This window comes from Neofelis nebulosa, chromosome 5, assembly GCF_028018385.1.
Source record: "Neofelis nebulosa isolate mNeoNeb1 chromosome 5, mNeoNeb1.pri, whole genome shotgun sequence".
NCBI lineage: Eukaryota > Metazoa > Chordata > Mammalia > Carnivora > Felidae > Neofelis > Neofelis nebulosa.
This window is the reverse complement of record NC_080786.1, coordinates 44,104,588-44,120,124: the sequence shown is the minus strand read 5'-3', so window position 1 is coordinate 44,120,124 and position 15,537 is coordinate 44,104,588. Positions and strand designations below refer to the sequence as shown.

Genomic DNA, 15,537 nt, shown 5'->3' with positions numbered 1-15,537 from the left:
AATTAGTCCTAATGAAAGTTTGTGGGACGCTGGCTTTAGAAATATTATGTCCTCATGAACCCTGTGTGTAGATTTAAGCTATTTAATTTCCAGTGGCATTGCTCTTTTCCAGAATAGTTTCTATCTGCCCTCACAATTTCTATAGATTGGAGAGGTATGAAGACCGTGTGGAAATAGAGATTTGGAGATTCAGACAAATTTGCATTCAGATATAAGTTCTGCCATTTGTGTCATGAGACCTTGAGCAAGTTACTCAATGTCTTTGAGCCTCAGTATCCTATTTGGAAAATGGGAGTAATGGCATTTACTTTTTAGGGTAATTGTGGGGATTCAATAAAATCTCATGAATGAAGGGCCCAGGATGGAGGCTGATATGTAGTAGGGAGTCAGTGAATATTGTGGTTATAAATACTCGATGATGGGCCACATTATCATTAAATAATCTTATATTTTACCCCTAATAATGGAGCATGTTTTTGAAAACTAAATTGAGTTATTTACAGTAAGCATCCATGAGTGTTTTCCTGATGAATTTGTACTCTTTAAAAACAAACTGACAGTAAATCATGTTGGCAACTTAGAGGAAAAAACACTTTTCCTGACCATGTCATATCTAAAAACAGCACATTGTGCACTGTAAGCTTATCATACTTCCAATAACATAAAAAGAAAATGCATTATAATTTATCTCTACATCTTTGTGGGTGTTTATTATGGTATTTGAATAGCTATGATGAAAGGCAGTTTTCATTTGGTTACTATTTTGAATAGCAAGGTAGTCAACTTTAAAGTATTAACACCCAGTGCTATTAAAGTTGCTATGTGATAGGTACATAGTGAGTGTTTGGTGATCAGACTATAAATGGATGCAAACCGTTTGGAGAAGATCTTGATATGCTATATTAAGATCCATGAAAATGTCTGAAAATTCATTCTGAGGAAATAATCCATAATAAGGAAATTGATGCACAGATATTTCTGGCAGCAAATAATTAGTAGGAGCACCCTAGCATAGAATTGGCCAAGTAAACTGTGGTACATTCCACTTCATATGGTGATGAAAATTATAATTGCGAAGATGTAATAACATGGAAAGTGCATATTTTTTGGTGCTAGGCAAAAAAAGATACAAAAAATGTGAATAAATTACGATTGCATCTAAGTAAAATATATCCATGTGGTAAAACACTGGGAGTAAATACATAAAAGACATGTGAGGGTGGTGGGATTTGGGGTAATTTTCCTTTAGTATGCTTGAGCCCTCTGTTTCAGTTATTTAGTTATTCAGTTTTTTACAATGAAAAAAAGAAAGGAGTTTCTCTTTCAACACGGGCAATGCCTGTGTTTCTCTTTTGACACAGGGTTCCTGGGTCCAGGTCTAATGATTTCTAATAATATTGGAATGAAGCCTGTTACTATACCTGATGAACCGTGCCTTCTCTCACCATTGTTTCCCTCGATATGTAATTGTAATAAATGGACCAGTTGTATGGCATCACTAAGATTAAACCAGAATCTACTAAAATCTGTGATACCTAATGGTGTTGAAAGGAGGAGAATATAGGACTCTTTTGTTTATATTCCGTATAAAATTTAAAACTTGGAAAAAGAACTTGTTCTCTATTTTCCATGGTCAAGGAATTCTTGAAAAACATTATTCTTCCTGCATTGAATCCTTTTTGGAGAAAGAAGAGGAATACAGATAAATACATAAACAGACAAATGAAAGCTGAAGGAATTTGGAAACTGAAAATGTTGAGTACACATAGTAAAATAACGATGAACTCAGCTTCAAGATTCAGTCCTGAACATTGAGAGTGAAGGATAGGTAGAGAATTTTCTAGAAGCAATTCACGGTCCATACCTGCCCAAATCAGGAACTGTAACAATAAAGAAATCTATGTTCTTTCCAGAACTTGAGCTCTTTGTCTAAGATACCAAGAAAGGGAAGTAGAATACATTGAACTCTCCCAGCCTGTTGGCTTGATAAAGACAAAGCACACTCGAAAATTTGAACCTTAGATGGTTTGAATGCTTAGGGAAATTAAACCGACTTTACTTTGAACTAAGACATGTAGTTTCAATTTATTTTCTTTTTTTTTAAATTTTTTTCATGTTTGTTTATTTTTGAGAGAGAGAGAGAGACAGACAGAGAGCATGAGCAGGGGGGAGGGGCAGAAACAGAGAGGGAGACAGAATCCAAAGCAGGCTCCAGGCTCTGAGCTGTCAGCACAGAGCCCAATATGGGGCTTGAACTTACAAACTGTGAGTGAGATCATGACCTGAGCAGAAGTCTGACGCTTAACAGATCACCCAGGCATCCCAAGACCTGTAGTTTCAGATTAACTATGCTTCTTACCTCCATTCCCAGAGGGCAGTAAATGGAGAGAGTCTGGCAAACAGCAAAGTCTGGTGAATGATTTTCCTTTGATCTCCACAACCGAGTCAGTGAGAAATGTGGGTTTGCTGCCCAGGGTGGTATTCCTATGTCCATACCATTTACTGCTTAATCATTAACTTTTGATGACTGATAATCAGGATAATAATAGCTATCATTTATCAATCACTTACTATAAATCAAACACTATGTTAAAAATTTTACATACATTACCTGATAACAACCCAAAGAAGTGAGTCTTCAAAACCATTTTATAGGGAAGGACTCTCCAATTTGCACTGCTAGAAAATGGCAGACCTGGGATTCGAACCCGGGTCCCCTTGGCCCCAGAGTCCCTACTCTAAATCACTGTGCTCTGATTATGACTAGTATTCCATTTCTGATATCTCCTCTCTTTCCTACTACAGATGCTTATAGTAGCAGCAGTTCTTCTTGTACTGGAGAATGATAATAACTGTAAATGTTGCCAGAGTGAAAACTGCAGCAAAAAATACATGGTAAGAGCAATAGTACTTTGAGGATGGTTGAGGGAGCCCTGGCTCACTCAGACACATGAAAATATTGACACTATTATACCCTCTGCATGCTCCTTTCAATTCAGAGCCCAAGAGTTTCCTCAAAAAAATTATCTTTCATTTTGTTTACAGTCTTTCCTCCACCTTTGCCCTGCTGATGTTCTTCCAGAAGTTCAGGATTTAAAGATACACAAAATTAGAAAATAATACTACCTTTTCCTAACTGGGTTTCTGTGAGTTTATTTTTTTTCCCTTTTCTACTTCATTGAGGACAAATTTGCATAACATAAATAGTATCCATTAAAATTGTACATTACTATGAGTTTTGACAGCCAAATACACTCATGAAACCACCATCACCATCAAGACACAGAACACTTTGCATCAGCCCCAAGAGACTCACCTTTGATCTGCTTTATATCATAATTAGCTTGCACTCAATGTAAATAGAATCATGCAGTATCTGTCTCTTGTATCTGGCTTCTTTCAGCATAATGATTAGATTTATCCACGTGTTAGGTATATGTGATGTACGTTTTTTCAACTGGGTCTTTAAAAATAATTTAAATAAAATCAAGAGAGAATAATACAACCAAATTTTCTAAGCCTGTGTTCAACAGGCAGGTGCTAGGCTCCTACATTTCCATCATCGTCCTTCTCCTCCTCAAGGTTAGCTTTGAATCTTATTTGCACAGCACTTTATAGTTTTTTCACACTTATCCAGTGAATTAGATGATTGTTATCCATACTTTCTATGAGTTATCTGTGGCTCAAAGGGAACATGTGATGTATTAACTAAAAAGAACTTTACTAGAGGCCTGGCAGGCATATCTTGCAATGGCAGTTGCCCGCCTTGGCTGAACATTGCAATCATCTGAGGGCTTGGAGTTGGAATCCCACCTCCAGACACCCTGACCTAGTTGGTCCGAGGTGCAATCAGATTTTAATGTGCAGCCAAGATGCATGGCTGGCTTTCTTTGACAGATGCCTTTGGATGACTAAAGTAGCTGCTAAATTTAGAACTGTGCTCCTGGTGGAGAAGAATTGAAAACTTGAAATGCACTCTGTGCACGTGCATGCACATATGCGCTGTGTGTATGTGTTTTCTTTTATTTTATTTATTTATTTATTTATTTATTTTTTTATTTTTGAGACAGAGAGAGACAGAGCATGAACGGGGGAGGGGCAGAGAGAGAGGGCGACACAGAATCGGAAACAGGCTCCAGGCTCCGAGCCATCAGCCCAGAGCCTGACGCGGGGCTCGAACTCACGGACCGGACCGCGAGATCGTGACCTGGCTGAAGTCGGACGCTTAACCGACTGCGCCACCCAGGCGCCCCTGTGTTTTCTTAACCAACTGACTCGGCATCCCCCTGTAGCTGCTGGTATTCTGCTTATGGAAACGCTTGCAAAATGGCTTAGGTGAAGCAGTAGATTCAGGTAAACATTAACCTATGATACTCAGGGAATCTCTAGAAAACAAACCATGTGCCATTAAGTTTGTAATAAAAATAAATGTGTCCATTTTGCCTTGACTCACTTTTAGCATCTCCGGCACAAATGGATGCTATCTATAAACAGTGTGGAGTCTGGACAAGGTCTTAAAATGAAATTGAATGAGATGACTGGCATCTCAAAGGGAAGAGCAGGGGGAAGGGAGGAAGCATTCCCTGGATTCTCTGCTTGGCTCTTTCAAGGTAGGCTCTCGAATAGGGTCCCAGTTTATATGCCCCCGGGAGTCAATACCTGATGGAAAAGAGAGAAGTTAGCCTGGTAGCCATTAGAGCAAGATTTCTATTTAAGGAAGAGAGGAAGCTGCTACTGAAGTCCAGCCAAAGTTATCACGACAACACTGGGCAATGTTTCTCCGTTGTCAATAGAAAGTAGAAATACAGAGTTTTATGTAAAACTTCTCAGTTATGTTGGTAATTAATTGTCATTTAAATTAAATAAAGCACATCTTGCAGGCTAAATGTGAGTCTGCACCAGTTTGCAACTGCTGAAGTTCTGAGATGGAAATTGATTCACTTTACAGTGGAGAAAAAGTTTTCCTCAAGTTTCCCTCCTCCTTAACAAAAACTCACGTCCATTACTCTTTATTTATTAACCAAAACACATGCCTTTTTTTGAAAACAAAACAAAACACATCCTTTTTTGTATACACAGTTGTATACTAGTACTTATAGTAGTTTTATTTTTTTTCGGGGTTTTAATTACATATATTCACTAGAATTCTTAACTCTTAGAAACCTTAATTTCAAGGGAAAACCAGGAAGTAAGCAATTGTGAAGTGTTGTATATCAACATTCGGTTGATTGGAAAATTCATGAATATGCTATTTCATAATTCCTTTTGTTTGCCATTAATAAAACATATGCTTTGATTTTTATTTTATTCTATCTTTGGCAAAGGGCTGGCATAAACTTGTGGTCGTGATTTGATTAGCATTATTTTTTTTAATTTAATTAATTTTTTAAAATTTATATCGAAGTTAGTTAGCATATAGTGCAATAAAGATTTCAGGGTAGATTCCTTAATGCCCCTTACCCATTTAACCCATCCCCCCTCCCACAACCCCTCCAGTAACCCTCTGTTTGTTCTCCATATTTAAGAGTCTCTTCTGTTTTGTCCCCCTCCCTGTCTTTATATTATTTTTGCTTCCTTTCCCTTATGTTCATCTGTTTTGTATCTTAAAGTCCTTGTATAAGTGAAGTCATATGATACTTGTCTTTCTCTGACTAATTTCACTTAGCATAATACCCCCTAGTTCCAACAACATAGTTGCAAATGGCAAGATTGTATTCTTTTTGATTGCCAAGAAATACTCCATTGTGTATATATACTACCTCTTCATCCATTCATCCATTCGATGGACATTTGGACTCTTTCCATACTTTGGCTATTGTTGATAGTGCTGCTATAAACATGGGGGTGCATGTGTCCCTTCAAAACAGCACACCTGTATCCTTTGGATAAATACCTAGTAGTGCAATTGCTGGGTCATAGGGTTCTTCTATTTTTAATTCTTTGAGGAACCTCCATACTATTTTCCAGAGTGGCTGGACCAATTTGCATTCCCACCAGCAGGGCAAAAGAAATCCTCTTTCTCCGCATCCTTGCCAACATCTGTGGTTGCCTGGGTTGTTAATGTTAGCCATTCTGATAGGTGTGAGGTGGTATCTCATTGTGGTGTTGATTTGTATTTACCTGATGATGAATGATGTGGACCATTTTTACATCAGTTGGCCATCGGGATGTCTTCTTTGGAGAAGTGTCTATTTATGTCTTTTGCCCATTTCCTCACTGGATTATTTGATTTTTGGGTGTTGAGTTCAAGAAGTTCTTTATAGATTTCAGATACTAACCCTTTATCTGATATGTTGTTTGCAAATATCTTCTCTCATTCCGTCAGTTGCCTTCTAGTTATGCTGATTGTTTCCTTCGCTGTGCAGAAGGTTTTTATTTTTATTAGGTCCCAATAGTTCACTTTTGCTTTGTTTCCCTTGCCTCTGGAGATGTGTTGAGTAAGAAGTTCCTACAGCCAAAAAGAGGTTTTTGCCTGCTTTCTCCTTGAGGGTTCTGATGGCTTCCTGTCTTACATTTAGGTCTTTCACCGATTTTGAGTTTACTTTTGTGTATGGTGTAAGAAAGTGGTCCAGGTTCATTCTTCTGCATGTTGCTGTCCAGTTTTCCCAGTCCTACTTGCTGAAGAGACTGTCTTTATTCCATTGGATATTCTTTCCTGCTTTGTCAAAGATTAGTTGGCCATATGTTTGTGGGTCCATTTCTGGGTTCTCTATTCTGTTCCATTGATCTCAGTGTCTGTTTTTGTGCCAGTACCATATTGTCTTGATGATTACAGCTTTGTAATACATCTTGAAGTAAGGGACTGTGATGCCTCCTGCTTTGGTTTTCTTTTTAAAGATTGCTTTGGTTATTTGGGTCTTTTCTGGTTCCATATAAATTTTAGGATTGTTTGTTCTAGCTCTGTGAAGAATGCTGGTGTTATTTTGATAGGGATTGCATTGAATATGTAGATTGCTTTGGGTAGTATTGACATTTTAACAATATTTGTTCTTCCCTCAGGAGCATGGAAGCTTTTTCCATTTTTTTGCATCTTCTTCAATTTCTTTCATAAGCTTTCTATAGTTTTCAGTGTATAGATTTTCCACCTCTTTGGTTAGATTTGTTCCTAGGTATTTTATGGTTTTTGGTGCAATTGTAAATGGGATCGATTCCTTGATTTCTCTTTCTGTAGCTTCATTATTGGTGCATAGGAACACAACCAATTTCTGTACATTGATTTTATATCCTGAAAACTTTGCTGAATTCAAGGATCAGGTCTATTGGTTTTTTGGTGGTATTTTTTGGATTTTCTATATTAGAGTATCATGTCATCTGGGAAGGGTGAAAGTTTGACCTCCTCCTGGCTGATTTAGATGCCTTTTATTTCTTTGTGTTGTCTGATTGCTGAGGCTAAGACTTCCAATACTGTGTTGAATAACAATGGTGAGAGTGGACATCCCTGTCTTGCTCCTGACCTTAGGGGGAAAGCGCTCAGTTTTTCCCCATTGAGGATGATATTAGCATTGGGTCTTTCATGTATGGCTTTTATGATCTTGAGGTGTGATCCTTCTACCCCTTCTTTCTTAAAAGTTTTTTTTATCAAGAAAGGATGCTGTATTTTGTTAAATGCTTTCTCTGCATCTTTTGAGAGGATCATGTGTTTCTTGTCCTTTCTTTTATTGATGTGATAAATCACATTGATTGTTTTGCAGATATTGAACCAGCCCTGCATCCCAGGTATAAATTCCACTTGGTTGTGGGATTTTTTTAATGTATTGTTGGAGCCAGTTGGCTAATATCTTGTTGAGGACTTTTGCATCCATGTTCATAAGGGAAATTGGTCTGTAGTTCTCTGTTTTAGTGGGGTCTGTGTCTGGTTTTGGAATCAAGGTAATGTTGGATTCATAGAAAGAGTTTGGAAGTTTTCCTTCCACTTCTATTTTTTGGAACAGCTTCAAGAGAATAGGTGTTAACTCATCCTTAAATATTTGGTAGAATTCCCCTGGAAAGCCACCTGGCCCTGGACTCTTGTTTTATGGGAGATTTTTGATTACTAATCTATTTCTTTACTGGTTATGGGTCTGGTCAAATTTTCTATTTCTTCCTGTTTCATTTTGGTAGTGTATATGTTTCTAGGAATTTGTCCATTTCTTCCAGATTGCCTATTTATTGGCATATAACTGCTCATAGTATTCTCTTCTAATTGTTTTTATTTCTGCTGTGTTGGTTGTGATCTTTCTTCTTTCATTCTTGATTTTATTTGTTTGGGTCCTTTTCTTTCTCTTTTTGATCAAACAGGCTAGTGGTTTATTAGTTTTGTTAATTCTTTCAAAGAACAAACTCCTGGTTTCATTGATCTGTTCTGGGTTTGTTTGTTTGTTTGTTTGTTTGTTTTTGTTTTGATAACATTGATTTCTGCTGTTATCTTTATTATTTCCTGACTTCTGCTGGTTTTGGGTTTTATATGCTGTTCTTTTCTCATCTCTTTAAGGTGTAAGGTTACGTTGTATATGTGAGACCTTTCTTCCTTCTTTAGGAAGACCTGGATTGCTATATACTTCCCTCTTATGACTGCCTTTTTTGTGTTGCATAGGTTTTGGGATGTGGTGTTATCATTTTCATTGGTTTCCATGTACTTTTCAATTTCCTCTTTTATTTCTTTTTAGCCCATTCTTTCTTTAGTAAGATATTCTTTAGTCTCCAAGTATTTGTTATCTTTCCAAATTTTTTCTTGTAGTTGATTTCAAGTTTCACAGCATTGTGGTCTGAAAATATGCATGGTACAATCTCGTTCTTTTTGTACTTGTTGAGGGATGATTTGTGTCCAGTATGTGATCTATTCCGGAGAACGTTCCATGTGCACTGGAGAAAAATGTATATTCTGCTGCTTTAGGATGAAATGTTCTGAATATTTCTGTTCAGTCCATCTGGTCCAGTGTGTCATTCAAAGCCATTGTTTCCTTGTTGATTTCCTGTTTAGATGATCTGCCCATTGCTATAAGTGGGGTGTTGAAGTCCCCTACTATTATGATATTATTATCAATGAGTTTCTTCATGTTTGTGATTAATTGATGTATATATTTGGGTGTGCCACATTTGGAACATAAATGTTTACAATTTTTAGGTTTTCTTGGTGGCTAGACCCCCTAACTATGATATAATATTCTTCTTCATCTTTTGTTACACTCTTTATTTTAAAGTCTAGATTGTCTGATATAAGTATGGTGCTCCGGCTTTCTTTTGTTGACCATTAGTACGATAGATGGTTCTCCATCCCCTTACTTTCAATCTGAAGGTGTCATTAGGTCTAAAGTGGCTCTCTTGTAAACAGCATATAAATGGATCTTGTTTTCTTATCCATTCTGTTACCCTATGTCTTTTAACTGGAGCATTTAGTCCATTGATGTTTAGAGTGAGTACTGAAAGATATGAATTTATTGCCATTATGATGCTTGTAGAGTTGGAGTTTCTGGTGGTGTTCTCTGGTCCTTTCTAGTCTTTGTTGCTTTGGTCTTTTTTTCTTTTCCTATCCTTTCTTTTCTCTTTCTTTCTTTCTTTCTTTCTTTCCTCTTTCTTTCTTTTCTGTCTTCTCTCCCCTCAGAGATTCACCCTTAAATTTTCTTTCAGGGCTGGTTTAGTGGCCATGAACTCCTTTAATTTTCATTTGTCTGGGAAACTTTTAATCTCTCCTTTTATTTGGAATGACATCCTTGCTGGAGAAAGAATTCTTGTCTGCATATTTTTCCGATTCAGCACATTGAATATATCCTGCCACTCCTTTCTGGCTTGCCAAGTTTCTGTGGATAGGTATTCTGCAAACCTGATGTGTCTTCCCTTGTAGATTAAGGACTTTTTTCCCTTTGCTGCTTTCATGATTCTTTCCTTGCCTGAGTCTTTTGTAAATTTGACTATGATATGCCTTGCTGATGGTCTGTTTTTGTTGAATCTTACGGGAGTCCTCTGTGCTTCCTGGATTTTGATGTCTATGTCTTTCCCCAGGTTAGGAAAGTTTTCTGCTATGATTTGCTCACATAACCTTTCTACCCCTTTTTCTCTTCATCTTCTGTTACCCCTGTGATTCTGATGATGTTCCTTTCTAATGAGTCACTGATTTCTCTAATTGTCAGATCGTGCTCTTTTGCCTTAGTCTCCCTCTTTTTTCCACTTCATTTGTTCTCCATAAGTTTGTCCTCTATATCACTGTTTCACTGTTCTGCCTCATGCATCCTGCTGCTGTGGCATCCATTCGAGATTACAGCTCAGTTATAGCATTTTTAAATTTCATACTGACTAGATTTTACTTCTTTTGTCATTGTAGACAGGGATTTTGATCTATTTTTGACCCCAGCTAGTATTCTTATTGTTGTGATTCTAAATTCTGGTTCAGACATCTTGCTTGTATCTGTGTTGGTTAAGTGCCTGGCTGCCGTTTCTTCCTGCTCTTTCTTTTGGGGTGAATTCCTTCATTTCATCATTTTGAAGGAAGAAAAGGAATTAATAAGGTAAAAAAATAAAATAAAATAATTAAAAACACCTCCCCCCCCCACACACAAAAGAATCAAATAAACAATGTTAGATCCTAGGTGTGTTTTGGTCTGATTGTTAAAAGGAGCTTTATTGATTAGAGAAAAAAGGGGGGGGGAGGAAAACATTTGAAAATTTGAGAAAATGAATACACTGAAATAAAATGAAATGATGGATGTAAAATAGAATTTGAAAAATTCACAAAAAAGTAAAGAATACAGTAGAAAAAAGTAAAGAAAAATATTTTTAATGAAAATTAAAAATAAAAAAAATTTTTTCTCTTTCTGTATTCAAGAAAAAGAAAAGAAATGAAAAAGAGAAAAAAAATCAAATAGATGGACCAGTGAACATACTGAAATGCGATTGACATTGCATCGTTTTCCCCTAGAAGTCAAACTATGAAGCAGTTTATAGTCCAGGAACTAAGCAGGCAGAGAGATTTGTGTTCCTGAAGAGCGAGGTTTGCCCAGTTGTGTGGGGCTTAGTATAATGGCTCCATCCTCCACTAGATGGTGCTGCTTAGCTTACTGGGGTGGATTGCTGTCGTGGCGCTTGTAGGTGTATATGCCCATGCACGGGAGAGGTGAAAATGGCATCACCCAGCTACCCAGACTTCGGGGAGAAGTCTCTTCTCCCTGATCAGCAATCACACACCTGTCCTTTGTCTCCGGCTTCCATTCACCTCCCGCTTTTACACTGTCCGTAACCAAGCGCGGTCAGGTTGCCAGGAGGCACCTCCCTCCTGAATTTTATCTCAGATGCAGCTGTGTCTCTCAACACCTCACTTCTGAGGGACTGCGGCTTTGACCTGTTCAGACCTTCTGGGGGAGCGTTCACGGAGCAATAGCCAGGTGCCAACCCCACCCAGGAATGTTCATGGACCATGCTTCTGCCAATGCCCAGAGACTGCAGCTGGGTGCCAGCCCACCCTAGAAAATGTTCACGCAACCATATAGCAGCAGCGTTTCAGGGATTATGGAAAATCTCAACACATGGCTGGCACCAGGCTTCACTGTTAACGGCCTTATTCCAACACCAGCGAATGTAGTTGCTCTCCAGGGTCTCTGGACACCTTTGCCTGTGAGGCCGTGGGGGAGGGCACACAGCCTCCACCATATGTCCTCCTAGCAGGGGAACCGCCTCTTTTCTGTGGCCTGAGGACCTTGCTCTCTGCTCCTGGGGATTCGTCCTTTCCACCAGAGCACCACCTGGTATCCACTGTGGAGTTTCAAACTCTGTGCTCCCCTTGTTTATAGAGTCTTAGTGGAATTTAAACCCTCTCCTTTCTCCTTTCTCCCTTTTTAGTTCAGTCCCTGCGGCTGTTTCCACTTTTTCTCCTGCTGCTTTTCACGGGCGGTGCTTTTCCCATACTCTCTCCCCCTCCCCTCTGGAAGCAAAAACAGCTCCCTGCCCTCCACGGCTTCTGTCTCCCCCAGTTCACCTCTCCATGCAGCGTTCCTGCTGAGTTCTGTGGTTTGGGTTATGCAGTTGTTGTGTTAAACCTCAAATCAGTTTTCTAGATGTGCAGGGTGGTTTAGTATTGATCTGTCCGTATTTCATGGATGCAAGATGCAAAAAAAAACTTCCATGCTGTTCCCCCATCTTGGCTCCTTCTCTGCTATTTTATAATATCTAAAGCATATGTTTCCTCATAGTGTGATTTTTCAGTGTGGCACAAGACATTTACTAACAGACCCAAATATCTTTAGTTCCTCCCTAATAAAAAGAGAAAAGTAGGTAAACTTACGTTCAGTAAGCAATGTTTCGGTAACTTATTTTGTTTGCAAGTGATGTACCTATTCAATGAATTACCATCATTTAACTTGACTTAGTGTAACTTTAAGGTTTTAAGTTAGCAAAAAGATTTTGGAAGCTAATTTAAAACCGATGTATTTTATAAAACCTAATCATTATTGAAAAATTCAGTATTAAACTTTTATCACATATGTATTTAACTTGCTCTGAACACTTAGGTTACTTAGATTACTCATGAAGATTTCCTGACACAATAGACAAAGTTAGCTATCATTTTTTTTTAAATTTTTTTATTTAAAAAAAAATTTTTTTTTAACGTTTATTTATTTTTGAGACAGAGAGAGACAGAGCATGAACAGGGGAGGGTCAGAGAGAGGGAGACACAGAATCTGAAACAGGCTCCAGGCTCTGAGCTGTCAGCACAGAGCCCAACGCGGGGCTCAAACTCACGGACCGCGAGATCATGACCTGAGCCGAAGTCGGCCGCCCAACCGACTGAGCCACCCAGGCGCCCCTGTTAGCTATCATTTTAAGTTATTTTCTGGTTGACAAATTTTGTGAATTATATATATATTAGGCAAGCTTCAAACACCATAGAAATGAAACACCTAAAAAGTTGAACATGCATTTTCTCTCTCTCAACTGCTGTGCTTGACATACATTCAGCAATTTATTTTTACTGTAGGCTTTTGTTTTAGGTTGAATTTATGGTTCTATATTCTTAAACACACAGTAGAGATTAGTTTCTTTGACTAGTAATACTAGATAGAAAAAAATTGTATGACTATGTTATGTTTAATGATGACAACTCTAAAGATATGCTTGTTAGGTTTTGTCCCCAACAATTTTTAAACTAGCTTTATTTACCAAGGATTATCCCAGATCTTGTGAACTTAAATTTTTTTTAGATTAGTCTCTGTGTTTCTGAGAGTTTTAAGAATACTTAATTTATATGAGAACTCATTTATCTCTACTCCAATTAGAATAGAACCCTTTTGAGAGATTTTATAAATTGTTTTGGTAATATCATCTGAAGGTAGGAAAATATCACACATCTGTAACATACACATATAGACATAAAGAAACATATAGACAGACACAGAGATTGTGCAGCCTTTGTTTTGATACAAAACTCAATAGTTTATAAAAGAGTCCATATTGTGTTTCTGGTAGAAGAAATCATGGCTACCAGCTCAGTTAGCTATAGCTTTTTACTAACATTTGTGGAGAAGACTGTTAAGATTTTTATCTGCCCTTGACAAATCATTTTATGAAGTCTGCGGACCAGATTTGGGGTGAAGGAATTTCTATAGCAGTTTTTTTTTTTTAAACTCCTCCCCTACCTCCGGGCCCTCCCTCCCCTACCCCTTCAGTCCCAGGCAATTGTGAGCAGTGTTTTAATTATCTCCTGGGATGTTTACATTTCAAAGACATGGTAAGAGTTATAGCTCCCAGGGATAGAGAATATCGATTCCCTTGCAGAAGGAGTTTGGGGGCATATTTGTCTATTATTAAGAGGTCTAGAAAAATTACTATTTAGATTTTTTCCTCTTTTACTGAAGCTTGGGGCAATTCTGTTTCCAATGTCCTGATCTTTTACAACATCTACAGGCATTTCGAGATGAATAGGTTTGGGAATTGGTAAGGATAGATAGGTGGAACTTTGAATTGCTTTTAGCTTCTAGTTCCATAAAGACTAGATTTGTAGGGCAAGGAGAGTTGGTTTTTAATTACTGAAGGAACTGGGTCACAGCCTGAATGCTATCAAGGGACTGGCCCACCCATCCAACTACATTATCTTCAATTTGCTTCTTTATATCAGGAAGACAAATTTCAACTAAGATGGAAGTAAAAAAATTTCTGTGTTCTAGATTTACAGTGGTGTATCTTTCTAATATTTTCAAAATTATTTCACAAAGCCTTCAGCATCCTTTCTTTCCCTCTGAGGGCCCCATTTCAGCTTAGGAGAGACGGCCTTGATTTTAAGTGTCTATCAGGATCTGAATATGAATTTTCAGTTTGGCCAACTTCTGACCATAGAGCCCCTTAAAAAAATTGTTTCAAATATTTAAACCGAAAGTAAGTCCATCACGTGACTCAAAACCAAAAGTAAGTCTATCAAGTGACTCAAAACCAAAACCAATACTTAACCATGAATATAAAAGATGTCCCCAAAGAGGATGCAAAAGATACAGTCCTCGCAAGATCCAGAACCACTCCCAAAGGTAGCAATAGCAAAGACATAGACACCTCCTCCTGAGAGCTGGTGGACAGTTGGTAGAATGCTAGCCACAAGGGGGGTGCAACCCAATTTCTGTATGGCGTATTCTTGGGGGCCCGATCTGACAGTTGGTCATCTCCAAGAACTGACACTTGCCTGCCTGACAGGCAGAAAGCCAAGCCAAGTTCTCAGAACTCAAATAAGAGACAAACAGGAAAGTGATAGCTGTTCCTGGGAGGGAAAGGATCAATAACTAATGGATGACTTGAAACCAGATTTTAACCAGAGTTACAATCCAAAGAACCAATTCCGACTATGTTTTTCTCCTGCCAATCTGAATCTGAAAAGGAAAAGACTCCTAACACCTTTGCTCGACCAGTCCCCCATAGGCAGAGATCCAAACAACTGACATGGCAAGAATTCTTCTGTGGATTTTGTCAGAGATCCAGGATCTCTAACTGTAGCTCCTGAACTGAGCAAGGTGTCCCTGGCCAGTGTGCCCTGTGTTGGGTGCCAGAAACTGTGTGTGTGTGTTGGGGGTGGGGGGGGGGAGTTTTACTCAGCTCTCTTATGGTTCCTGGCTTAGTCTGAAAATTAAAACTGACAGATTAACCAGAGAAAGTCATACACATTTTATTAAGATTTTACGTGTACATGGGAGCCTTCACAAGAGAATGAAGACCTGAAGAAGTCAGAGTAGCAAGTTTCTATGCCTTTTAGATAAAGAAACAGCAATGAATTTGTGAAGAATTGGTAGGGGCACCTGGGTGGCTCAGTCGGTTGGGCAACTGACTTCGGCTCAGGTCATGATCTCACAGTTTGTGGGTTTGAGCCCCGTGTCGGGCTCTGTGCTGACAGCTCAGAGCCTGGAGCCTGCTTCAGATTCTGTGTCTCCCCCTCTCTGTTCCTCCCCTGCTCGTTCTCTGTCTCTCTCTGTCTCTCAAAAATAAATAAATGTTTAAAAAAAATGTTTTTTAAAAGAATTGGCAAGAGTGGGGGGTTTGAGCTAGGGGTAGTAAGTGGTGAAGAAGTAACTAGGAAGATAAGGTTTAGTTTAT

The 15,537-nt window shown here is 38.4% G+C and overlaps 1 protein-coding gene across 3 annotated transcripts in view; it reads left to right on the top strand.

Annotated features, from left to right (window-relative positions):
* The window catches only part of TM4SF18 (transmembrane 4 L six family member 18), a 31,082-nt gene that overhangs the window by 731 nt on the left and 14,814 nt on the right, over positions 1-15,537 (top strand). For 2 of the 3 annotated variants that reach the window (XM_058730184.1, XM_058730183.1), the window contains exon 3: positions 2,806-2,895. The exons of the other annotated variant lie outside the window; for it this stretch is intronic. In XM_058730184.1, the coding sequence (XP_058586167.1) occupies positions 2,806-2,895 (90 nt within the window). The remainder of the gene's footprint in view (positions 1-2,805; positions 2,896-15,537) is intronic. 3 annotated transcript variants of the gene reach the window in all.